At 44.6% G+C, this 27492-nt stretch overlaps 1 protein-coding gene across 3 annotated transcripts in view; it reads left to right on the top strand.

Moving 5' to 3' along the window:
* LOC119163047 (uncharacterized) overlaps positions 1 to 26286 on the top strand; it is a 512110-nt gene extending 485824 nt beyond the window's left edge. For all 3 annotated transcript variants that reach the window (XM_037414982.2, XM_075874279.1, XM_075874278.1), the window contains 2 exons: positions 7879 to 8125; positions 20557 to 26286. In XM_037414982.2, coding sequence (XP_037270879.2) covers positions 7879 to 8125; positions 20557 to 20700 — 391 coding nt within the window. In that variant the 3' untranslated portion in view covers positions 20701 to 26286. The remainder of the gene's footprint in view (positions 1 to 7878; positions 8126 to 20556) is intronic.
* Positions 26287 to 27492: the final 1206 nt, after the last annotated feature.

The following is a 27492-nucleotide window of genomic DNA, read 5'->3' as shown; positions in this document are numbered from 1 at the left end:
CGTTTTGAAGGGAGGGGTGTAGGGAGGCTGCTGCACTGCTTGAAAGGTGCAGTAGCTGGCACACGCTTTGTCGAGGCTTAATGAGACTGTTTGTAAACTTTCGGTGCTACTAACCTCTGCTTCGCGTTTAGACAATTCACAGCACGAAAATCCCTTCAGCACCTGGAGTGATGATTGTCCCTTTAGCCAACATTCTCTTGAATTAAGCGGTACCAGATCCAAAAGATACAATTCGTTAGTTTCACTTGTGCTCTTAGGAATGAATGTGGTACCAATAAGTTGTGTTCTTATACCAACTAATAAGGCTTGACGACATCTGTGAGAAGCGCTAGCGGAAAGGTTGCAAGTTCCAAGGTCCGCGCACTTGCAAAAACTTGCTGTATGCGTGGTGTTCGATATCTGCGACTTGAGTGACTAAAGACCCCCGAAACATCTCTTGCACGCCGATGCTTGTACAGATGGAATCAGACTTGTATAGAGCCCCCAGCTGGCTGCTCCAGCTGGCGTTTTCTTCAGAAATTTGTGAAAAGAGACTCCCTAATGCCAGGAAACATGGTCGTACTGCGTGTTAGACCCTAGTGCTGTAATGTAAGCATCAACGGTAGCTTGTAGCTAACTTGAGATAGAAGGCGCCATGGCATATGTAGTGCAAAATGACCTTTTGCCGCCCCCGCCCCCTTCAGATCAAGGTGCACCACCCCCATTTTTTTAAATCATTGGCTACATCCCTGGCAAGGGCAAAAACAGTCGAAAATGTGGATGTAAATGTCATCTCATTAAAAACAAATGGGTCTTGCCTTTGAGTTGTCTTAGGCATATACATAAGGTACCCTGTGACATTTTTTTATGCACTGCATTCTAGTGAACACAGTAGGGGGTTTTTTGGAGTATATACAGAACGCCCTAGCCACATGAGATGTTGCTTCACAAGAAAAATGAAGTTTGTTAAATTGTGTAGTTTGAGCCCGAAGATGAGTGCCGGAGGAGGTTGGCTTTCTAAGATTAGCCGAATGATGTCACATAACACCCAGCAGTCTAATCAGTCATGAAGAAAAAGAACCTTTTTTATTCTTGAAGTAATCTTAGGGAAACGCACTTAGGACTGTGTGAGAGTCTAGCGTTGCATGTCACAGCATTTGTCTATCATATCTGCTGATAACAACATAGGTGTATTTATATTGTTATTTTATGAAGTACAGTTTTATTCAACCAGTATTCTGTTTATTTGCTACAAAAATAATCTCTAGACAAGTTTTTCCACAATGCTCAACAGCATGACACCATTATTCTTGCATCTTCAACTGAATTGGAGAGTGGTTCTACGATGATTACCTGCATGAAATTTGCAATGAATCTAGATATTTCTAGCTCTTCACAAGAGCCTCAGAATAATTTTTCATGTCCTTTAATGTAAATGCAACTTGCTTGCAGCTGGGGCACGTTAACCACTTAAACGCTATCTCACCAAACTATAAGGTGCTGTCCGCAACGAACATTTGTGGCACGGTAACGCTATTCTTTTAATGCCCACTATCACGCTAAGAGTAAACTATAACTGTCTATAACTTCTAATTTCGAACATTTCATGCCATTTGCTTTTATCATAGAAGCAGATGTACATGCTGAGCAGTTTCTGGGAACTTGTTTGTTTTTTGTTTCTTTGTTTTTTCTTTTTCGTTTCTTCTCTTGTACGTGTTTTCTTTTTGTCTCCTTGGAGCTTGTACTATATATGCCCTCCCTGCAATGGTCTCCATGTGAGATCGGCAATATTGTTTAATGAATAAATAATAAAACTACAAGATTGATGTAAACAGATCGGCAACATAAATGTTTTCGTGTATCAAATCCTGGCTGTGGTGGCTGCATTTTCGATGGAGGCGAAAATGCTGTAGGCCTGGGTGCTCAGATTTGGGTGCAAGTTAAAAAACCCCAGGTGTTCGAAATTTTGAGAGCCCTCTACTACGGCGTTTCTCATAGTCATATGGTGGTTTTGCGATGTTAAACTCCACATATCAATCAATATTACTATACTAAATTTATAACATTGCTTCGTGCGGTGACACAGGCAAACATTCTCATTTTATTTTCCTTTTCACTGTCCTTTAACCTATTATTCCTTCAATAGGTGGCACAATCGTTCGAGCTAGGACACGTAAATCATGTGAACACTATCCCGATAAACAATAAGGCACTGTCCACAACAAACGTTTGCAGCACAGTAACGCTATTCGCTTAACCCCCTCTAGGTCGCTAAGGGTAAAATTTAATATGCTCAAGAACTTGTATCTGTGGACGAAAGCGTGAGGAGTCTGGTGACAAGTCGGTGTGTGTCCCAAGCGTGCATTAATGCTCCATCAAAGGCCATGAACTTGACACTAGACAAGCATTTTGATTCAATGGTTTTGTTTTATTTCATTGTTTTTATTTAGTTTTGAAGTGCTCTCGAACCTGATTCCTCATTGACGCGACCTGCGACTGCAGAACAGGTGTAGCCAGCAAGGGCAAACACCTACGATATAGTCACAATCACAACGAAGCAAAATACTGCTGAGATATAGAAGTGTGATTTTATCAAGGTTTTTTGTTATTATTTAAAGCTGATAAAAATGACACGAGCGTGACAGGCGTGAAACGGAGCCGTGAAGATATTTTAAAGATAAACTCTAAATCCAGTACACCTAGAACGAAAGGAATAGCCATCGCTGTCAAGCCTATAAAACATGCAAGGCTTGCGTAAATGTTATTGCACCTTTCAAATATAGCATTTACATGAGCGAGCTGTCCCAGCCTTCTTGTAAAGTTATGGCAAAATTGGTGGGTGGTAGGCTGTGTGCACCTTCACTCTGTATGGCCTTCACTCTAATAAAATATCAAGTAAAAAAGGCGCATTTTCGTCCCACAATAATAATCATCTATCTCTGAGACCAGGTGGCCTTCCTTGATTTATCGCTGCTCGCCTGGCACATTCCAGCCCGGAATGATGTGCAGGCGATCAGTGCGACATAGCATTCTTAACAGGAAAGTGGTTAGCGCCGAGTTTTCAAGAAAGGAAGCGCAGGCAAGCCAGAAGATGATTATTGTTGTGGAACAAAAAGCACCTATTTACTAGGTCATATTTTAGAGTGTTGGCAGCGCCAAGAAATGCCTACTGCAACTTCAGCTATTTTCTAAGGCCTCCCAGTCTGTTCCGTCAGGGCTGCATAAAATAACGAGAATTAAACAATCTCTCCGTGATAGCGATTTGGTGAGTAAACTCTACGTTACCTGGCTAGGCCCACTCAGGGATGGTCACGTATATCGCGTAAGCCCTCTGGACAGCCAGGATTTGATCGGTCAGATCCTGGCTCATAACGAGCTTCTTCATTTTCCTCTGGTCTGGTGTAAAGGATGCAGAGGCGTGAAATAAATACATCTCTATTAGGACACCATGATTATTGGGTGTATTGCAACCAAGGCAGGTCCGAAACAATGTTCTATTTCATGGGCACCTCTCCTGTGAAATAAATGTATCAACCTGCCCCAAATAAAATGACAAAATGTCTTAGTACGTGTTGCAAAGAACACATATTGTATACAACCTTACCACCTCTCCTCCCAGTGAGCCTTCAGAAAGCGGCAAAACTTCGTTCCAGGTGAATTGCTGTAGATATTGTGACAGCCCACACAAAACCCAATAAACCTTGCTGCTGGTTCGCCGAGCCATGGAATGACGGCCAAAGAAATCTTTAGCAAAACTGGGCAAAAACACGAAGGAGCTCACACGAACACTGCCGCTGGCCACAGCTTTCAAAAGCTTCCATCATGACATGGTCGCATGTGCCGCTAAAGGCATTCTTATCAGTGGAGAATTAGAAGCACAGTGTGTCTACAGGTGCCGTGTTGTAGAGCGCTTGCTGATATCTGTTGACCGCCCAGCTTCCAAGTTGCCGCTTCGGGTGTCCCTGTATTCAGCTGTGGAGATGGTGAAGGCTACTGGGGCGGAGGTGACGTCTGCATGTGTATGTTAGCGAGGCCAACTTTGTCGACATCAAACCCAATGGCAGGCCTGAAGCTTCGGAACAGGGCCTTTCTGGCAGTGATTTATGGCAGTGCGTCGTCGCCTCCAGCATGGTAGGGTGGTACATCTGTTGTGATCATTTCACTGCGGCTGATGATGATGCTGGCACTGCCGAACCAAGCTCAAATGAGGACATTGTGAATGAACTGCACGGCCAGAACAATTTGGAAGAATCAGATGATGATGACAATGAAACTTTGGAGCTAGTGCCTACAAACATGCTTGTAGCAATTGTAGCGATTGGATACATTAACTCAGGTAGTTTGTATATGCTAAGGGCCTCGGCAGGGAGCACGCTGCCACTTTAAATAAACTTATCGCTTTTGCTCTTCAAAACACGTGCATTACAGACTTCTTTGCAAAAAAAAATTGTGTTTTCATTTTCAACTTTTTAAAGCTGTTTTATTTGCTATGAACTTCGGGATAAAGTAAATGGATGCCACGTCACGCTCAAGTTCGTTATAGGCTGCCGGTATAGTACTTTATTTGGCCTTCTTTATTGTGGCAACAGTATGTTTTCAGGAGGTTGTCAAAAGTGAATGCATACCCATCCATTACCATAACATTGCTGTAGTGAATAGCAGATTTCAGGCACAAAGAACCAGTTACTAAACCCTGTTTGTTGGTATAATCATGCAGGCACCAGGATACTAATGATTCTGTCGATGAAACATGACAGCAGGCACTAATCAGCTAAAGCTTCAAGAAACTAAAGCACCAAAAAAAAAACCAGATTCATTTACAAATACGACGTGAATGGTTGCAAGTCTTTGATTGCCCGAGATATTAGAAATCTAGTAACTTAGGAATGTTGACGAAAAAACTGAGAGCGGTGCACAAACTTAATTAAGCATTAGGAATATTCAAAGTAAGCATACTTGCATGTGTGCACTGAACTTAGCTGTTTTTGTTTTTTTAAACATGCTACAACTTGCACATGTATAAATGTTTGTGTTCGAACGTGTATGACAGTTGACTCCTCCAAAAAATTATGCTGCTCTAGATTTAGATGCTTCAGAGGCTTCATCAAAAAAGCCTTTGGTCAGTAACATCACTGACAATGTCACACTGATGATTATAAGAAAAAAAAAAGCATTAGTCCCAGTTAACAAAGTATGTAGGTTTGCAAGTGGGTTGTTTTTCTGTATTACTAAGGTCTCAATTGTACACCAGCTGTTGGGCCGCGGTGGCAAAAATTGTGGTTGTCTATTTTCCCTTTCTTAATTCTTCCGCCACCTTACGGGTTTCCGCAGAACTCATTTGCAAAAATTAATCCGACATGGACAGGGAGAGTGTGTTGCAATGACGGAGGAGGGGCTATAAACAGAAGCTCAAGTAATGTTTCCACTTGAAAGAAGGTGGCATTTCTGATATCTCGTATCAATTTTAAAGGGAATTTCAGAATTTTAGAAACACATTGTCGGTGATCTCCGGAATCAAAATATTCTTTTTGTTCTACATATATATGCTTGCAATATATATATATATATATATATGTATATATATATATATATATATATATATATATATTGCCTGCCTTATAGATCGCACTAACGACATCACGTCATCAATAAACCCAATAAATTATGAGTCAGTGTCATGTTACTACTAATACAAAGTTTTGTTTTCTATGATCGTTATATTTCAAGTGACATGTTTTTCAATTAGTTTATTGTTCATAAATTATTTGAATACCGTAATTACTCGAATCTAACGCACACCTTTTTTCCGGTTAAGCGAGTTCATAAATGGCATGCGCGTTAAAATCGAGTGTGAAAAAAAATGAATACGGTCATTCTATTGCCATCGGCATTTCTAAAATGGCCGCCCCCTACGTGCTTCGGCATGGCGGGTCGGCCATTTCTGCCTATGTGTTTCCCATGTGTGGCACTTCGTACATGTGCTGAAGAGTTCGTCATCTTGTAGTTCATTAGCATCGACGGCATGGAAGGGCCGACTCCAAAAACTCGACGAGTGCACCACAATGCCGCTATTAAAAGAAAAGTCATCGCGTGTGCCGAAACAGGCGGAAATCGGGCTGCATCGCGGTCGTTCGGAGTTCCCGAAACGTGCATGTGGGACTGGCGGAAACAAAAGCAGAAGATTGACTACACCAAAGATTCACGCAAAGGCTTAAGTGGACCACAGCAGGGTCGGTTTCCGCAAATTGAAGGGCTGCTCGCCGAGTATGTGCTTGAGCAGCGAGCGGCACAGCGGCCCGTGACGACAGAACTGCTTCAAGTGCTGGCTATGCAGTTAGCTTTAGAAAAAGGGCTAACGCGGAGCCAGTTCGAAGCGAGCAGGTGCTGGCTAACTAACTTAATGAAAAGGAAAGGCTTTTCTCTCCAAAAGCGAATGGGCATGGGCCAAAACTTGCTGGAGGAGTACGAAGAAAAGCTTCACAGTTTTCAGAGGTTCATCCTAAACTTGCGGCACAACCACGGCTACCTGCTTGGGCAAATCGGGAATGCCGATCAGACGCCTCTTCACTTCGAGACGCCTGGCACCACAACTGTCAAGAAAAAGGGCGCGAAGCAAGTTCGCATGCTGACATCGGGCCACGGTAAAACAAGAGTGACGGCAATGCTCCGTTGCACGTCAGATAGGCACATGCTTCCCCCGTACCTCATATGTAAACGGAAGACGCTCCCGAAAGGAGTCGTTTTCCCGAGTACTGTGATCGTGCGAGCCAACAAGAAAAATGAGTGCGCGTTGCAATCGATGTCTTGCTTTTTTTTTTTTTTCATCGTGAAAACCAAGTGCGGGTTGCAATCGAGGGCGCGGTAGAATCGAGTAAATACGGTAAGTTGTTCAATAAAAATGTCTACTTGTTGTCCCAGCCCCATAATATAAACGCATGCATTATCTTTTTGCAGTCGTTTTTAATGATAACCTAGTTCATGATTTTGCTATTACTAAAGTTGTTTGATTGTGTGTTCTTTTAATAGAAATCTATAATTTATGATTTGTATGTCATTTTCTGATTCCGGCTTTTTCTTGTGTTTTCTATCATTATGACTTTGTGTAAACAAATATTCACTTTCATATGCCCTCCCTGTTATTGTCTCTGATGAGATTGGCAGTATTGTTAAATAAATAAATAAATAAATAAATAAATATTTCAGCGCGTGGTGACATGCATGTTGTGGCTCATGAAAAAGAATTCTTGAGACCATTTATGTCTGCTTAGCTCACCCAAACAAAGCTTTGTTAATTCCAATGGGTTCAAAAATAATTCTAATGTTGTTTAACAAAGCTGAATTAATGCTCATAAATGTGCAGTCCCAATGAAAAAAATGAAGATCGGCACTAGTAACTGACTGCTGAAGCGGCAAGATTGCTTCACGTATGACACTGCTTTTTCCCCAAGCACGACAATCCTCAAGAACACTCCATTTTCGAAAGCAGAAGTGGCTGGCGGAAAGCACTCCAACAAGCATCTTTTTCTGGGCAACTGCAATAAAACAAAAATATGGTTGCTTGCAACTGCAGTGAAAAAAAAAGCAAAAAAAATATTGTCTGCATAGCCACATCTGTGAATAAGCTATTAACAAGCGTTTCTTTGATATGGCCTTTTGGATGGGCCAAGAGCATGATAAGCTGCTTGTCCCCTGGTCCGCCGACGGAAAACGGAATGTGCTTGGCGATTTTGCTATTGGTGGGCTCATGAACAAATGCATCACGTGTCGCGATTTCGCGGCTTCGACCACTTTTCACTTGTGCAAATCTTTTTCTGTTGAAACTGTACTTATTAGGAAAATGAGAAAATGTGGGATCTCTGGCTTGTGGTGTTTCAGACAGCCCTGATGTTTTGTCTGCAGGGAGGCCCGCTTGGACTTGGGGCGGTTTCAGTGCCCAGAAGGTTTGTTTCGACCTGAGCTGTGGGGCCTGGACTGCCCAGGCCTCGGCAAGCTGCTGCAGCGTGCCCTTCAGGAATGCTCGCTGGATGTGCGTCGACAGATGGCACGCTCTGTGTTCCTCTCAGGAGGCCTCTCGCTGTTGCCGGGATTGCCTCAGCGGCTGCAGACCGAACTGGATGCCCTCACTCCCGAGTCGCTACAGCCCAAGGTTAGAGCACAAGTCTTGAACGCAGATAGAACTCCATTAGCTATCGGCAATGGATGGGCAGACAACCGAACATACACACGTAACTGGGTAGACTTTCCATTCAGCAGCTAAAGTTGATGGCTAGATCTCAAGTCCAGGCACATCAGCAAGCATGTTTAAAGCAAAAGCGTAAAAAGCTTTTGCTTTGAAAGCTCTTGCTTGTGCACAAAAAACGAAAACAGAAAAACTCGAAATTTGATAGGACAGTGTTTGGTAAAACTGTGACAAGTTACATCCAGATTAGTTTAGCTATGCCACATGGTTTGATAATTGCTGGGTCCACAACTGAGCATGCATTTGTTCAGAATATTGCAGGGGGAGTACTATAAATAACAAAGGTGGCACAAAATAAGTTACAGTCAAGCCCACATATGACAGCCCCGCTTAAAATGAACTTTCGCTTAAGGGGGAACACTGTACTTGAGAGGAAATGCCAGATATTTTCATGTGTTTATAAAAAAAAAAATTCACAGTGGGAATTAGTTTTTGATGCTGATTTCAAAAATGTAATTACTGTTCCTCTAAACCAATTAGTTTTTTAGTTATCCTAAAATTAATTACCTATTGTTTGCCGGTATAATGACACAAGAAATTTTTATTTCAGAGCTACAATTGGCACATGCCTGTGTACTAATGAATATAGGCTACACCGTGGTAGGAGTGCTTTTTTTTATTTGATAATTTTAACAAGGTTTGTCGCACCTTGCGTTTCGGTGTTGCAGACACACCCACTTTATGCTCCAATTTCTGGCAAAAATTAAATTTATTTAAGATCTCAATGAAAAATTCATACCTACCATTGTGGAAACTAAAGATACAGCTACATGTCACAACAAAAATGACAGTCCTAGCTGCTCTGAAGGCAGATATATTTTTTAGACAAGTTTACAACTGCAGCAAAATTTGAATCCATTTTCGGCTGACAGTAGCATGGAAAAGCTGTTTATTTAGAATGATTTGCTAATTCAGCTTTGTCAGCAGGCACCAGGCTTGTGGTCCCTCTGTTTTGCGTCACCTAAATGGCGTTTTTTCAATGGCCGCGGCATGTTTTCCGCCGAGGCACACTTGCGAGCTGATGCCGTCGCCGTGTGCTCGTCTGCCAACTAGGCCACTTATCAGTTCGGTGACACATATGCGTATGTGCGACTTATGGGCACGCGTAATCCATGATCTATTGTATAATAATGCGCTTTTCCGGCTTGTCCAGATTGAGTTGTTGATGTCGCAGACCGAACTTGTGTACTCGCTTATCAATTTCAAGGCTCCAAGAGCAGCGAGGTGTTAGTTTCCTTTTCACGTAAGATTGTCACATTTCCAAGTGAAGGCCGCGGCGCAATATGTTCATCGTTGTGGACGCGTCACTACAAGCATTCTACCTGTTACCAGTCGCCTTCATTGCACGGGCGGCGAGCAAGTTCACCGTAAACTGATTGATTTTCTGTTTGCCGGCGCGCGGCGAACTCCACTCTGACGACTTGTCACGCAGTTCATGTCAGACGGGGGGAACCCACGGCATCGGCGCGTTTAGCTATAAGACTGCCCTTCCGTTCCACCATTGCAAAGATTGCTATCTCTCGTAGCTTCACTTCTGCTTTTTTACTTGCCGTCCTGTAACTGTTGAAGCTCCAAAACACTGCCGCTTTCAGCGACGTTGTCGACAACTGACGGGCTCGTACGTGAGTTAGGCCTACACCGGTGACTCGGCGATTGCCGTTGAATGCCGTGAGTTTGCTATCCTCCCTGTCCCGAGTGATAGCGGGGCTCTTTCTGAAGTTCACAACGAATGAATGATCACCACACCCGTTTCACAATTAGTGTGGCGAGGAACTTCTTTACTGCGGCAGGCAGTCGACAGTACCATGACAAAATGTCCGTGTCCGTACGCGTCACGATGAAGGAGCAGACGCCAGAAACGCCACTTGGCCGATGGGGTGCCTAGGTTTTGTCACGTGCCCCAAGCAGCCAATAGAATCGCATGGTGGTGCTTCTCGATGACACGTTTTTGCTGAAAAACCAATGAGCAAGGCGAGCCACTAGTGGCGGGAAATTGAAAGTGAAGAACGACTCTTCCAAACGAGACCAAGATGACCACGATAGCTCGTGTGTAACAGCAACGGTTTGGCGTGGAAAAAGCACGACTTTAGCATCTATTTGTGCTGAGATTCATCTCACAGGGTTGTTATAAATTGATTTTGTGCCAGAAATAGTGACGCGAGAAGCTTGAAACTTCTCAGATAAGTGCAAAAATACTTGCAGATTCCGAAAATGTCAACTTCAAACAGTCTGTTTTTTCGCGATTTCGGCCTTTCAGGACCCGTGTCCCCTCTTAAGACAAACGACACATGCGTTACTGTGGAAATGCAGTGGAACTCGTCGGTTACGTTCCTCACTGCTGCTATTTCTCGGCTGTTACGTTGTCGTCTATCGGTTTCGGCATAGGCCTCATAGAACCCCATGTATTGCGAACCCCGCTGTTACGTGGCAACTGTGAAAACGTTTCTGCACGATGCGTCACAAACTAGTCCGCCTAACCTACCCAAGCACCTCCATTTTGATTTGACATTATACAGTCTTGGCCTGGATTGGCTACAAAACAGGTTGCAAGAAGCTGCCGGTGAGTTGTAGAGGCCTTGGCTAGATGGCCATGTGTGAAAAGTGCTATCACCATCATCACTGTGCTTACAATGGAAGTTTCTCTACGAAGTGCCGGTAGTGCCTGACAGTCCCATTACCGCACCGCACGTTGTGACTTGTCTTCAGTCGCTGTTGTGTGTGCGCTAAGCCTTTTACCGTTGAACTTGTCAACACAATCTTTGTCAAGCCTTAATGGCATTTCGTAAGTAGAACGCACTTTCCCTTGAGTAAAAGTTGGATGTACTTAAAGCAATCAACAAGAAGTCAGCGCGAAAAAGGGTCGACATTGCCAGAGACATTACACTGCCACCATCAACACTCAACAGCATCATCTTGTAGTGTGCCAAGATTGAAGGGAATGCCGCTCTCTTCGTCCCGAAAGCCGAGGAAGCTCGTGGCATTAAGCACGGGAACCTCAACGAGGCTCTTCTCACCTGGTTCAAACAAAGTTGCGCTGCGGGTATCAACTTCAACGGCAGCATTTTACGTGAGAAGGTGATAGAAATAGTCGACAGACTGGGCATTGCTAATTTTGCAGAGTCAAATGGCTGAATCGATTGTTTCCGCAAGAGGCATGGCTTCGCTTACAAAACTGTAAGCAGAGAAGCAGCAAGTGTAAACGTGGAAACAGTGGATGATTGGAAGTCCACATGATATGCTTTAATTGAGGGACTCGCTCGCTGGATTCCGTGCCGACCGGTTGTGCCCTCGCGATCTCCGACGTCAGCGTAGCTCTGGCCGACTGGGCTCGCCCTACGTCATCTCCTGACGCCGACCTCCGACGACAGTGTAGCTATGACCGACTGGACTTGCTCTACGCCACCTCCTGACGCCGACAAGAGCTCTCGCAAGTGGTGCCCCGTCCTCGGACTCCTGTGACCATGTTTCCATCTTTCCTATCTCTCCTATCCCCTCGATATGTCGTCAATCTCTGCCTTACCACCTCACGCCTCTTTCTCTCTATCTACACCTTTATTCCTACCCTTTTAATCACTCCTCACCCCAATCCTTTGTGAGCTACTGTTGAGGTTTCGCTCGCTGAAGCAGACGGTTACGGGGCTCACTTTTCTCTTCCTTTCTCTCTTAGAACCACTTAGAGGTACTAGCCTCGTGACATTTACAACACTTACGAAACCCAACACTTTGCAACGCCATGTTCGCCCAGTGCACGATTATAAGGTCAAATAGAAGCACATTCTGCCCCAGCCCTATATTTAATTCTCAGCTGTACGGGGTGCCTAAAATCACAGTGGTTAAATGTCTGCAGTGCGCCATATGATCTTGGTCGTCGGCAGGATATTTTTTTGGAGGGGGGGTGAAAATTTGTGTTACACCCTTGCTGGGGGAGGAGGACAGCAGCTGGTGTAGCTTCGGTGAGGGCAAGTGTTGGTGTTTATTGAGGGGGGCAAGTGCCGCTTTTCCACCCCCCTGTCGACGCCCATGCATGCATGTGATATTCTGAGTCATGCTCGAATGGATAGCCTGCATTGCTGAAAGGTCACTTATCATTTAGGATGACTGCCAGTTGGGCGTGTTGGTAAAGGTTCATGTTGAAACTAGCGCTAAAAATTACAAACACTCAGAGAGGACACAGACGAGCGCTTACTAGCAACTGAAATTTTCGTTTTGAAGCAAACACAAATAAATACTAATAAATACTTAAAAAAAGAACTTTGAGTGATTTTGAGGTTGCTCTCGATAGGCATTTTGTTGAAGATGTAAAGTTATCAGTGTTCATGTATGCGTTTCCTTACAAATGTTTCATCGGTCATAGATATTATGTTGTAAATGTATTGAGTGAAAAAGCATGCAACTGTGTCTCTAATATAATTATGCTATACGTTACAGAGTTCATCTTACAATGTCTTTTCCAATATTTCATTTTGTGCAACTCAATTCTTCACCCTCCCTGTAACGACTCTCAAGTGAGGGTTAACAGTATGACAAATAAATACATAACACGCATGTACGTCATTCCCAACCTCCCCCTGTCATCATCAACAATGTGATATGTCTAGGAAAAAAAAGACTAGAAAAATCGCGTTACATTCGAATAAACAGGGTAAGCACTTAATCTATATCACTTGTATGTAGAGTGATTTTTTGTTTGGCTCGAATTTCGTTTATAAAATAATCATTCTCAAACAGGAAAATTTCATGCTAATCGAGCAAATTATTTCCCAACTGAAGATGGAAAAATTTCTAGCTGTAAATTTAACTGTCAAACTGGGACTGGAAAACTTCAAGCTGGACATTGAAATGATTCCTGACTGGAAAGCCACACTTCCAGCTTGAAGCTTTCCAGTCCCAGTTTGGAAATTATATTTACAGCTGTCTTTCCAGTCGGGAATTATTTTCATTTCCAGCCTGAAAATAACCATTCTCAGCCCGGGATGGGATTAATTCTCAGCCGGAAATGGCATTTCCTGCTGGGAACGGGAAATTTTTTACCTGAATAGCAGTTTCCAGCTGAAATCCAGGCTGGAAACTCAATTTTCAGCTGGGAATTCACATCCCATTTTTATGTGGAAGGCCTCTTTTATTCGATTACTCCAGCGACTATAGGAGGCGCAGTGGAAGGTCCAAATGGCGGGCAAGACGTTGATGTCGCGGGCGTTTACGTCATCAGACAAACCGTGGGTTATCGGCAAGCTTAAAACCCACGGTGCTTGAAAAAAATTCGCCTGCTGCCATTCCACTATAGAAGTAACAGTCGTTCGTGGATGACGTGCGCTTTGTTTGAAAGGTTACTTCGATACTTCGATAATAAGGTGGGTTCCGAGTGCAGAAGAGTTCTCCTTTTCCTGGACCATCGTGCTGCCTACCTGAAAGATCTGCGGTTTCTGCTAAATGTCAAACATGTTTTTGTTTTTGTTTTTGTTTTCACCAAATACGACAAGCCACTTGCAGCTGTTGGATGCCGGGGTCATAAAATGTGTGAAGCATTTGTACCGAACAAGCATCTTCAAGCGCTGTCTCACGCCTATTGATTGTGGACAGCAGCCTACGACAATTTCGGTACTCGACTCCATGCATTACGTCACATCAGCGTGGAGTGTAGTGAGCGCGTCAACTGTAGAGCACTGCTTCGTGAGGTGTTCCTTCCGTATAGACAGCGAAGGGAAGCCTGCCATCGAAGCTCAACGATCGGAAGCAGCCTCTTGTGAGCAAGAGCTCAACAAAGCAAGAAATAAGCTGGGCGTCACAGGTACAGTGAAACCTCGTTAAACCATAGTTGGCCGGAGCTCGGAAAAAGTACGTACTAAACGGTAGTACTGCTTAACCGAAATAGCGTCAGGTCGCTCACTTACCTGTCAAAAAAAAATACCTTCAGGGAGTGCGATGAAAGAACAAAAAACGTGCAGTAATTTATTAACTTCACGTGACAAAGTCTCTAATTTTCATTTGACGACGCAGCGGCCTAGCAGCAACGACAGCGGCCTCAAACTCACTTATGCTGTGAGCCAGCTTTTCCGCCAGCCCCCTCTTCTCGGCAAATACCCGCATGACGCTGACGCAATGCGCAGCTTCGGCCACTGTCGGACCTGGATCACCCGTGTTGTCGCTTTCCATGTCATCCTCATCACTATCATTTGGCGACACTTCGACAACCGAGGCAATAATGGCTTCGTCAGACATGTCCGGAGATGTCTGCACATCGCTGTCTGCGTCTCTGAAGTCGGGGAAGGAAATGCCTTCCGTAACGCCCTGCCACTCCAGCACTTCAGCTAGCAGAGTTTTGCAAGCTTCGTCTACAATGTCCGAAGTCTGGTCGATGGTGTCACTGGCGTCATCTACGTCGCCCGCACACACACTGAAGCCAGCACGCTTGAAGCAATTTTGAACTGTCGTTGCTTCAACCTGCCGCCACGAGTATTCGAGCAGGTGAATCACGCCAATGAGGTCGATGGAGAATAATTTGCCACATTCAATGGCGAGAAGAAATCTGCGCAGCAGATTCTTCTTGTAGAGCTGTTTTACAGCTCGAATGATGCCTTGGTCCAAGGGCTGGGCAATTACTGTTGTGTTTGGTGGCAGAAACGCCAACTTCACAGCCGTCAGGTTGTCCAGGGCGACGTGCGTCGAAGCGTTGTCTAAAATAATAACAACTCTTCTGTTCTTAGCCGCAAAATGATGATCGATGAGGCGCACGCACTCCTCAAAGAGTTTCGCCGTCATCCATGCTTTGGTGTTGCTGCGATAGATGACCCCTGATGGCAACCGGGCGCCTTTGAAACATCTAGGCTTCGCCGAATTTTCAATCACGAGGAGCGGAGTTTTGTCAGTTCCAGTCATGTTTACGCAAAACCCCACTGATATTCTGTCTTTTGCATGCTTGCCGCCGGTGCATGTTTCGCCTTTGAACGCGAGTGTTTTGTCTGGTAGCAACTTAAAGAATAGCGCCGATTCATCCTTATTAAAGATGTCATCAGGTACGTAGTCTTCCAAGATGTTCTTCAGCTTACTATTTTGCCACTGCTCCGCGCCATCCATGTCAGCAGCAGAATCTTCTCCCGAAACAGTCCTCGTGGTAATGCTCTGCCTCGCCTTAAATCTGGCCAGCCAGCCATTGCTGCACACAAAGTTGTCATGGTTGAGCTGCGAGGCAAAAACCAGGACCTTCTCCACGAGCAGGGGTCCGCTGATAGGCAGATTTTTTGACCGCGCAGCTTTTAGCCACTTCAACAGCGCCTCCTCTACATCCGAAAACGCCGAACCGCGTAGCCGGCACCTTTTCGCAGTTACAGCAGCACTGCCGAGCAACTTCTCTCTGGATTCCAAACTCCACACACCGTGGTTAACGGCGAGGCGGAAATGTTGTAGGCCCGTGTGCTCAGATTTGGGTGCACGTTAAAGAACCCCAGGTGGTCTAAATTTCCGGAGCCCTCCACTACGGCGTCTCTCATAATCATATAGTGGTTTTGGGACGTTAAACCCCACATATCAATCAATCAAACCGTGGTTAACGGCAGGTCCTTTTCGCGTGCCAGCGCCGATTTTTTCGTACCACTTTCAATAGCACGAATTATGTCCAAGTTCTCCTATATTATCAGCACTCGATGCTTTTGTCCCAGCTTCGGCATGACGCAAGTACGAAGCAGCACAAGCACACATACACAACGCGTGAAAAACAACGCGAAAGCTGTACGGCACGGAGCAACCAGAGAACACCTATGCGCGGCGCCAAAGGAACAAAGAAAGCAAAACAAGCGCACACCGTGTTTGCGTGTTTGTGCAAAGCGCCATCGCGCTGACAACACCAGAAGCCTAGCCGCCCGAGTGCTTCTTGTTGAAGAAAAATCCAAGAGATGGCGCTCACCAACACAGCCGTCATCATCATCAACACAAACAAGTGAGGCGTGTTTCGATCTCTGGTGCTTGCTGTTCTGTCGAGACGCCCAGTGGGGGACGACATGCCGCGGCGAGTGCGCAACGAAAATTGGAAAAACTACTTATTAACCGATACATACGCGACAAGCTGGTACGGCTTATGCGGATACAAAATGCATTATGTTCAATGGCTGCCGAGTCGGGCATTTGACTTCACTACTTTTAAAACGAAACTACTGTTTACGCGGGTACGGTTTAACGAGGTTTCACTGTACCACGAACGCCGACTACGTCGCTGAGGATGCTGCCGTCATGACGTCGAAGTGCGAGACAATTGCAGAGATCGTTGCAAACTTGATCGCAACTGAAGACGGGGACATTGATGACAGCGACAAACACGAGCCACACGATTCTGTAGAGTTAGCAGAGGAGTCAGCCGATCTCAACTTTGGAGAAGCCGTTGCGACCCTGTATTACCTTCGCAGGTACGCCGCACACCAAAGCGACGCTGAAAGCAATGCGGCCTTCCAGATCATTGAGAAATGCCTGGTGCTTACCAGTGAGCGAAAGAAGCGGCAGTCAACTATCTTCAAATATTTTAAGTCTTAGGCTCACCTAGTCGAAGTAAACTGCTTGTAGTCAAAGCGTCTGTGCTCTCATTCATTTTCGGAGCTTTCCTCGCTCTTGCATTTTCTCGGCTGTTATGTTTTTCCTACCCGTTCCGCTGAAAAATGTTTGATCGGGTTTCCACTGTACACATTTCAATGGCACAAAATCGCACAAAGGACATCTCTGAACACCCACTAATCGCTTATAGTGAACGGAGTCGGCGCTTCAACGACTTCTTGGTGAGCCACTTTCGATTACCTATAAGCCATTGGTGAGGCGCCTCGACGGGGCCACAAGTCCGGTATCATGCACCGACACCTACACAGACGAGCGATCCTTAGTTTGCCACCGTCAGCATAGCGACGCCAGGCCAGCGAGAACAGCTCCACGAGAACGATGGAGGGTGAGGCGGACTCCCTGCTGTTCCCTCCTTCTTAGCCGTGTGAGCTTTTGCGGCCACTCACATGTTGCCCATGGCGGACCTCTAGGAGGTGGGGAGGGCATGATCAGAGGTGGCGGCTCCAACTAAGCTGGATTACATGGGCATGCCACCACCTGCAACGCCCAGGCCCTCTGAAGCATGGAATGGATCGGAAGCTTCTGTGCCCGGCGTGCAAATACAGACATCTTAGCCGCGGCATCCACATATGCTGGGTTACAGAAGAACGCAAGCACCTCCTTTCAGTGAAGCCCTGTTGTGTCTGGTCCTCTCACAAGGAATGCATTCCTAGTGCTAGTGCCTCTGAGTCATCAGACCACAGAAGCTTACCATTCTCCTGACCATTCTGGCACTGTTGTGTTTGCAATTCGCGAGCCGTGATGTTAGCCATTCTGCCACCCGTGGCAGAATGGACCAATGGCATGCCACCACCTGCATCACCCAGGCCCTCTGAAGCATGGAATGGATCGGAAGCTTCTGTGCCCGGCGTGCAAAGACAGACGTCTTAGCCGGGGCATCCACATATGCTGGGTTACAGAAGAACGCAAGCACCTCTTTCCAGTGAAGCCCTGTTGTGTGTGTTCCTCCCACAAGGAATGCATTCCTAGTGCTAGTGCCTCTGAGTCATCAGACCACAGAAGCTTACCATTCTCCTGACCATTCTGGCACTGTTGTGTTTGCAATTCGCGAGCCGTGATGTTAGCCATCCTGCCACCCATGGCAGAATGGACCAACGTCCATTCGTGTGAACTTCTTCCTTTATAAGGTACCGCCCCCTCCACCGAGCAACGGTCTACAGAGTAATGTGGAAATATATGAGCGCACAAGGTATAAGGAAAAGGCACTTGACAGGAAAGACGCTCAACTTACAACTGAACTTTTATTAGAAAACATTCATTGCACGAGAACACAAACGCGCAGGCGCAACCAATTATCACTTCAACGTGCCACACCCCCCCTCCCCCCCAAAAAAAGGAAGGTATACGTTTATCTATTTCAACAGCTCAAAAAGGACACCTTTTTTCATTTATTGCTACCGAAGGAACACTGATACACGTGCTTGTGTTTGCCCTTATCTGTTCTGCTTCCATGATTTTTCTGGTCAATCTGTGTTTAGATTCGCCCAGGATTCTCCTGCTGCCAAACTGCAGATTGCGCCCACGATCTCTGCCGCGCATTGACAAGTGTGTGCCACCTGCGAGAACCTTCAAGGACGTTGCATGTTCTCCGAGTCGATCATTTAAACAACAACCCGTCTGGCCAATGTACACTTTCCCGCAGAGCAAGGGGATTATGTACACAACCCCTGAAATACACTGTACAAACAGCATGGCATGTTTTTTTGTGCAACCGCTCTTGTTCACCCTTCCAAACCTCCATCGTGGATCAACCAGGTACCCATTCGAAGAACACACCTGATATGGATAAGATGTCTATAGATTCTTATTGTTAAAAGCCAACACTGTCTCCACACTCATTTATCGCTCTCCTCGACCATTTATTGTTACACAACCCTACTCCCTTTATCCCCCTGCTACTCTAAGCATCACGCATCACCAGACGAGGCCCGTGTTTTCACACTGCCACCAATCTTTCGAAGGCCGGTCAAACTAGTCTTCCTTCACTTATTGATTGCTGATCTTGTTACACTATCGTTGGCATCACCAGCCTAGAGTGATCAGACCATCCGCCAACATCCTCGGCCGCCAACAGTACTCAGTCTGTGTCTTGTCTGGATCAGTGTCGTATCGTTCTAGTGCATGCACTTGCGCTACCACACTGGCTTTGATCATTCGCTATTCGTTGTGTGTTTAGAACCTGTTCTCCCTCACCTGGCTTAGCATGTGGAGGGCATGCTTAGCGGAGTGCCAGATGAACAAAAGCTTAAAACGGCTGTTACACGGAATGATTCGCAAATTATCAAAGACGGTTGGGCCACGCAAGCCCACCGGCGGCACAATGTGATTCTTTAACCTTTGTGCACGCAGGCCACTTTCCCAAAATATCTCACTCTAGAGTTGCGTGTTTCGTGAACCTTTCAAGTACGCTGTCCCGACCTGCCTTCTTCCTGCGTGTTTTAGTTTCCAAGGTCACCTCCTTGCTGCCTGCTCCAATCTATTCACTCTATCGCAACTCGTTGTTCCTTTCTCTCACAAGTCTGCTCGCCTCTCTTTATTGCAACTCCTTTGCCTGTCTCTACTGCTCCGTGACCCCAGCCACGCTGGCTCAAGTCAAGAAATGTGGAAATATATGATCTGACAAGGTACAAGGAAAAAGCACCTGACAGGAAAGATGCTCAACTTACAATTGAACTTTTCTTAGAAAACATTCATTGCACGAGAACACAAAATGTGCAGGTGCAACCAACTGTCACTTCAAGGTGCCCCCCCTCCCCCCCCTTTCCAAAAAAGAAAGGAATGTTTATCTACTTCAACAGCTCAAAAAAGACACCTCTTTTTCACTTAGTGCTACCAAAGGAACACTGATACACACACTGATACACGTGCTTGCATTCGCCCTAACCTGTTCTGCTTCCATGATTTCTCTGGTCTGTCTGTGTTTAGCTTCGCCCAGAATCCTCATGCTGCCAAACTACGGATTGCACCCACAATCTCTGCAGTGCATTGACAAGTGCATACCACCTGCGAGAACCTTCAAGGATGTCGCATGTTCTCGGAGTCGATCATTTAAACAACGACCTGTCTGGCTGATGTACACTTTTCTGCAGCTCAAGGGTATTATGTACATAACCCCCGAAGTACACAGGACAAACAGCGTGGCATGTTTTTTAGTGCAACCGCTCTTGTTCACCCTTCCCCTACCACGATATTCTATCACGAGACAAAGTTTTGCCAGTTTGCAGGGAGTTGTGAGAACAACGTGTACTCCGTGCTTGCGCACAATCTTCGTCAAAGAGTGCGACATCTTTTGCACAAAGGGCATGGCTACAACCGTTTTTTTTTTTTTGCCTTGTTTCCGCCATGTTGGTGTTACTTCACCTCTTTTACTTCTTTAACATAGTACTGCCTATTGCCACAAACAAGCTGTCCGGGTAACCCGAACTGAGTAGGCGTCTTACTTGATTCTGGAAACTGCGTTCCATTCTACGTGAAGTTATTATCTTCCTGTTATCATTACCGCTGCTTATGCAATCCCCCCTCACACTTTGGTGTAGGAGCCTGTGAGACAATTTGAAATATTAGATAAACATTTGCTGTTTTAAGTGACTTGATGTTGAGTTAGCCACTCATAGTATGTGAACCACATGAATCATTCATGGCTGCAAGTGCTACAGTTGTGATGAACTGGGAAATATGTGGAAAGACGAATCATTTTCAAACCAAAAATTTTCTCAGTGATCATGGTGATTTTGTTTCAGGTGCACGCTTCTCCCTATCGTGTCCACATGGCCTTCCTCGGGGCCAGCACTATGGCGTCAACGTCAGCCTTTGAGGAAGTGTGCGTTACACCGTCGGAGTGGAAGCAGAGGGGTCCATCGTGTCTCAGTAGGTGGCACCTGTGAGCAAGAGTGCTTAGGGTGTTTATAAGAACTTCACCATGCAACATTCTGCCTGTGCCAGTTCTTCCTATGTCCAGGAATGCAACAGGTGTGGAGCCAACTCACTGGAAACGTCGTACATTGCGTGCCTAGCTTGTCGCCAGATGCAACCGGTGTTCTCATGGTGGATGAACGAGAAATGCCTTCATGGTCCAATGTGACAAAAAGTTGCAGAGCAAGTACGCTTTGTGAGTCAAATCTTGAGAGCACCTTCTTTTCTTCCTGCTAAGGGCCCAGTCAACGAAACATCCTGCATGAGAGGGCCCGTTGTGCAGACATCCAACAGTGCCAGCTATACACTCAGAAGCCTCAGCTCATGGTTTGCCTAGTACTGTGGCAGTTGATTAGCTATGCTCCAGGAAAGTACTGAAGCATTTCAGTGTGTTTCGATCACTATGTTCTGTGAGCATGTTCTCACGGTTGCAGAGGCCTCAGGTACAGCAGCTTCGGTGCCTAACATCTTTCACACTGCAAGTTGCTTTTATGTATGTGTGTCCAATCATATCAAATTATGTTGACAAACTGAGTGAAATTGGGTGCACTGTGAATGTGAAACAGCATGTGAATTTGGCTGATAAATACACCACTGCAGGTGCAGCTAGCTTTATTCAAAGATACATACCACTGACATCGCTAAAAATTTATTTTTATATTTAGTATTAGATGCACGAAAGGAACCCATTATTTGAACAACTCGAAGCACCTATGATGTTTTTTTAGCCTTGGCTTTCTCAGTAAAAAAGTTTCGATGAATGTTAATAAGCAGCCCACTCGTTCCTGGTACACGTTTGGAGACCAGACCAGTCTAGATTTTTAGGAAAATCAATCTTCTATTTCTACACTGTCCACACCTACGCTGCATATGGCATTGATTGTCATTTGGCATTGACTGGTGGGTGTGTAGTTGAAGTGCCTTGTACGACCTTTTAGGATGTAATTTGATCAGGCAGTGAGTTTCAAAGCTGTAGTTATGACGAACAGAAGATCCCTGTGCCTTCTTGTAGATCTTGCCATTATTCTTTATGTATGACAATGTAAAGTTGTCATTCCAGTCCCTGTGTCCACATTCCTCCTAGTATGTAAATACTAATGACTACTCTTCTTCTAAACCAAGCTTGAAAGTTGTTTAAATGTGACATCCAGAGTTATTTTAGGTACTTTTCATCTAGTTCTTGCGACGTTTGAGGCTTTGTTTATCACACAGAGTTTGTAGTTCACTGATAGTAGTGTGTCATAGAAAACTGTGGAAGAAAATCAGTGTCTTTAACTTTTAGTGTTGCACAAAATTTCCACTGAATCGGGAATCTCTCTAACGAATGCTTTTGAGGTGATGCTTATTTTTGACCACTGGTTTACAAAGCTGTGTTCAAAAGTCAGGAGGAAGTGTAAATTTTTTCACAAAGATTAGCATCGCAATTTCTGTGGCAGATTTCCTCCTGTGTTCATGCACATTTAATCTTATGTGCACTATTTCATGAGGAACCTGTTACTTTTTTTATTCAACTCACTCATTTTGTACAGATGCAACTGAAGTTATTTTTTCTTTAGATGTCTGCTTTCTCAATGTTCGGGGTTTCACTTGACTTATAATTGTTTGTTTTTCTGTGTTGGCTACAGGTGGCCCCACGAAGTGTGTATAATCGTTTCAATTGGTTGCTGTTAGGACATATGCATTTTTTGCGCTTTATGTACAGTGTGCAAGTGCTTGAATTACTCTGGTGTTCCAAATGTGTTTAATTTGTTTGTGGAAGATTCAGACCACGTATCTGAAAGAGCGAAAGGGCCAGATTATGCACAACTTGTTGCATTAGTTTCACCTTGAAGTTCTAGCGCTAATATCTGGTGTTGTCATGTGACTTGCTTGACTGGGAAAGCTTTAAACTATAGTAAATACAGTTAGGAGCTGAAGCCCATGGATAGCACGAGTTTTGATTCAAGGGCCCAGCAGATATGTCTGATGGCAACTAGTGCGGTTGAATAATGAGCATTTCAAGCAGTGAAATTCCGGGCTGTGCCGAATTTTTTCGCCATGAAAGGAAAAGTTCGTTTTGTTCACCTATTTTTCCTGCCAAGTTATTGAATTAACATTCTCATTACAATTGCAGGTATGATTTGTAAAGATGACTAGCTGTCTGTGTCAGTTTTTCCGACGTCTGTAACAGCCTTTTCCTAAAATTTCTGAGCCAATTTTAGAGCAAAGTTGCCAACAGAGGAACATACAGGGAGGCTCTCATGATAAATATTGTTCTAAGGAGTTCAGGAATGTGACTGTCCTTGAACGTTTACAGGAGACTGCACATTAGGTCGTGTGTGCATTAATACGTAAATACAGTGATGTGATTGGCCCAAGCCACTTTGGAGCAGCTTCTGGAGCAGCTAAAATCATGTTTTGGAGCAGGTCAGCATGGTTTTGGAGCAGGCGTACGCGTACGGTATCGCATAGTGCGACGGCAAGTGATGACCATTTGCACAAAGAATAAAACCTTGATTCAATGTTACATACGCAAACCAGAGCACACTGGACAAATGACAAAGATATGAAGCCCAAACTACAAATTATGCATACGCAAACCACAGCACACTGGACAAATGACAAAGATGTGAAGCACAAACTACAAATTATGCATGGCAATAAAAAATTTTAGGAAAAACCTACACACGCCCTCTCATTTGAGAAGCTTAAACACCAGTTTAGAAATCCCCGAGAGAAATGCGACGCTGCTACCACGGAGCTGGTAAATGCATATGCGTGTGCGATCGGCTCGGCTCGCTTGCAGAAATTATAAGGTTAGTTTCGTGCACAATAAGGGTTACGTAGGGTAATAAGATATCAATTATCGGCCAAGGTTTTTAACGCAAAACGCAGAACGTAAGTACGGCCGCAAGCACTATCTCTGCGGGGCAAAATCGCAGTCGCAGCCGGGCACTGATATTTGCGCGCGCTTTCGACGCAGGCAAAGTTGATAGCGATAAGCTGTTGCGGGGGCTTCGCGGAACCTTGCTGCGCATGCGCTATTTTAGAAATTTCAGTTTAACAGCCATGAATTCACGCCGCCTAATTTCGTTGACGCGCTTCACGAGCAGTACATGCATCACGATGCCCGTCTCTTCGGGCCGCGAGACGGACGGTCGCTACCACGGTAGCTGCGAGGCGCACTGCACGGAATAAACTGAGTCTCGGAAGGGGGGGTTCAAGACTGCTGCGAGGCACCAGCCGAAACTTCACAAACAAATAGGACAACGCAACCTTTCGAAGCTTTCGAACGGCAACCCGCCATTTCCGATGTTGCATGCGGCCATGCGGCCATGGAGGCTTCAGCGGTTGAGCGTCTCTGCGTCACTAGTAGTGACTCACTACCATCACAAGAGCCTCCTAACGAGCAAGGCTGCTCTCGCGGCGAGCCTGCCAGCAACCATGGCAGTTCACAAATGGCTCCAGTTTCGGTTTCAGAACTGGCAGTGCAAATGGCAACTTCTGGCGCAGACTCGGCGCAGATTGCTCATATTTGACCAGAATGGCGCAGGCTGGCGCAGGATTCGCCTTTCGGCGCAGTTCGGCGCAATTGGCGCAGCTATCACATCACTGAAATATCTAAAATATAATTATATTTAAAATCTAGGCCCCATGACACTTATCAGCATTTGGCTGCAATTAAGCACAGCATTAACTATGACTTTATCAAAAAAATATCAATCATTTGCCATTGGTGATGTTCATATGTGCAAATTTACATGATCCTTCGAGAAGATATGACATCTCTAAAAGGGGGCAACAATGCTGTTTTTGAAAAAATGGAGTCCTCATAGGTTGTTGCATTATTGCTCAAAGAAGCAGGAACCAATGCAGAAGTACGACCTAATTTGTCATCCTAAATGTCACACCTGAAAGAGAAAATTAGCCAAAAATTGTGCACAAAATAGCATGCGCCACTATTTCTGTGGATCGTTCATTGCAACTTTGCATGCTGTTGCTAAAAACAGTAGAAAGGGGCTAAAATTTCTGTTGATACAAGCGCTTATAGTTCTTGTGATGTGTAAGCCAATTCTCGACAGAGTTAACCTAATTGTCTGACAAAGCACATGTACACCTGTATTCCTTAACTGCCTCGTTGATCATCACTGATATTTTAAAGAGTCTGCACCAGGCGATTCGTTGACATGAAGGCATATCATATATAAGTGATGCTGATGATGTCAATAGTAGTGGCATCGTGCATAAATTGAGAAAGCAGTTGTTGCGAAAGAGGTCGAAACTTTGTGCAAGCTTATGGAATGTGCATAGTGAAGACCATTTAATATTGTGAGATCTGATCTAGATAACATGTGATGAGGGTGAGACTTAGGTATTCATTGGGTAACTAGTCGACATGGTGATTTTGATTCTTGGGATCACGGCCCTTTGAAAGGTCACGAAGCATGATACGTCTTTGAAGCAGTGGGAAATTCAGAAATTCGGTCTGTTGGATTAGCCAGATGGCATGTACTTGAGGCTCTTGCAAGTAAATAATTCCCTATGCTGTTAATTCAGAATGAGTATCTAAGCAGTAACTATTCAAGCAGCCAGTGATTTGATGGTGGTTTGCTGTCCCTGAGTCATTGTGGGTGCGTTAGAGCGACGTCTGTCGATTAACGACTCGTTAATGCATCTGATACTTCTGATGAGTGGCTGCAACAACTTTTCCTGACTTAACCAGACATGCATCTTGCAACATAGTAACCATTACAGTTTATAAAATTACAAGTTGGAATGGAGTTTGGCTCAGGCAAGAAACGAAGTTCCAACTTGTTTGACTATATGGTTCCTCAGACATTTAAAAGTTGTGAAAAAGGTGAGATTTACCTTAACAGAATCAGCATTGCACTTTCATACACTTTACACCGAAGTGTCTGATTCAGTTAAGCTTGTAGCATTATTGCAAGTCGTTGAAGCCACAGCGAGACTTGAGCCATGAGGCCAATTTAAGAAAACAGCTAATTTTCCTATTTTAATTGTCGTGTGAGCATACTCTCTTCTGTGTTTAGTATTGTGTACTGCTTTGTCCATCACACTGTTTCATGTGAAGTTCATGCTATAAATAAATAGCAGGAAAGTTGGACCCCATTAATGGGCAGCTATTGGCCCAGTAGCATTTCTAATGTCTACAGTCACTACTCTTGTTCTTGGAAATGGAAAATTTGCAAAGTTTCACATTTGTGACAGATGTGTTTTTACTATGTCGCCTTACAATGTAGCCTGAAAAAGTGACTCATAACATCATCTGTTTTTGGGTGTTGCTGCTATTGATGTGTTATTTAATTATTTGTGTTCTGTTGCAACAATTTCTTTCTGTGTGAGTTTTTTCTATGCCCTCCTTTTTCACGTCGCAAAGGCAGCTGCAATTCATCGAGGGCAGCATTTTAGTGGGCTTATTTTTTCAGTCATGAAAGCTTTTGAATAATTGTGTCAATAAGTGTAATAATTTCTAATATCGCCTTGTCATACAGATTGTGTCAAAATACAAACATTTTAAATGTTAAATAATACTTGAATAAAAGAGTGTTCTCAGAGAATATCAACTGTTCTGTCTATGGCAGTGCAGTGCATTATGCTGGTGGGGCTGCATTACGATATGAGGGGACCATAAATCAGTTAACTACTTTAATCCCACTTACTTCCACCTCTCAGCGAGTGACAGAGCGTTGTCGCAATTGGCAATGCCCGTAGCCTTTCGTGCCCTTAAGCAGAATTCAGGAGCATCCTCTCAAGAATGGTCAGTCTTCCTTGTTCATCTGTGCTAGCTTCAGCAAGAAACAAACGCGACGACTTGGCATCTTTCCTGCATCAGTGAACAAACTGGGCCCTCCATGACACAATAAATCTTATTCATTCTTGCGAGATGCCAAGTTTTCGTGAAAATGCCAGGCAACTTCAGCTTTCAATGATAGCTTAGAGCGTACACATGTCAGCTCTGTGAGGTTTTCTATAGGTACGTAGCTTAGTTCAATTTTATTGTCTCACTTTTAAATGCAAGGAATTTCCTTGCGTACCGCAGGCACTTTGAGCGTCTCTGTATATATTTGTCTATCTATCTATCTAGCCACCTACCACCCATCTATCACCCTCTTAATTTAGTGTAAACCAAAATTATTATGGAAGGGTAATATGGTTTTACGAATACGACTCGTTGGTCATGACACGTCACAATCCCATCACCTACATCATCAAACATTGTCCACCAGACAGTGACACAGACCTACGGGCGGGAATGTGCCACTGGTATGCGAGCGTGTGCTACTGGTTATTGGCACTTTATATCCACCCACGAACAGCGGGGACAGAGACGGGCAATTTTGTTGCGTGAGCATTTAGAAAAAGCTGACGTTGGTAGCCTTTTCTAATGAACGAATGCAAAGAATAAATGTCAGGGTCTCAGCAGAAATTGAACCCCAGCATTTTGCACCACAATCAATTATTATACCAAAGAGCTACCCCAGGGCTCGGAACTACTTTTTAAATAGACCCTAATATTCGTAAAACGTCAATTGTGGTTGCAGTGCCATCACATTGGGTTAACATCAGTTTTAGTTAAGTGCCATTCGTCAAAGTTGATTTGTGTGGCAGTGTCCATCCTCGCAAGCACCAGCACTTCATATCGGCTTACCGCTTCTAGTGTTGCTAAAGCTCATGTTGCTATTGTCATCATTATGCAATTGTAAATAGCTGGTTATATAAAACATTTGCGGCTCTTTAACGTATGTCTGTGCATGCATTCATAC

This window comes from Rhipicephalus microplus, chromosome 9 (genome assembly GCF_043290135.1).
Source record: "Rhipicephalus microplus isolate Deutch F79 chromosome 9, USDA_Rmic, whole genome shotgun sequence".
Classification (NCBI taxonomy): domain Eukaryota; kingdom Metazoa; phylum Arthropoda; class Arachnida; order Ixodida; family Ixodidae; genus Rhipicephalus; species Rhipicephalus microplus.
Note: the sequence above shows the minus strand (reverse complement) of the source record. Positions and strands in the feature narration are given on the sequence as shown.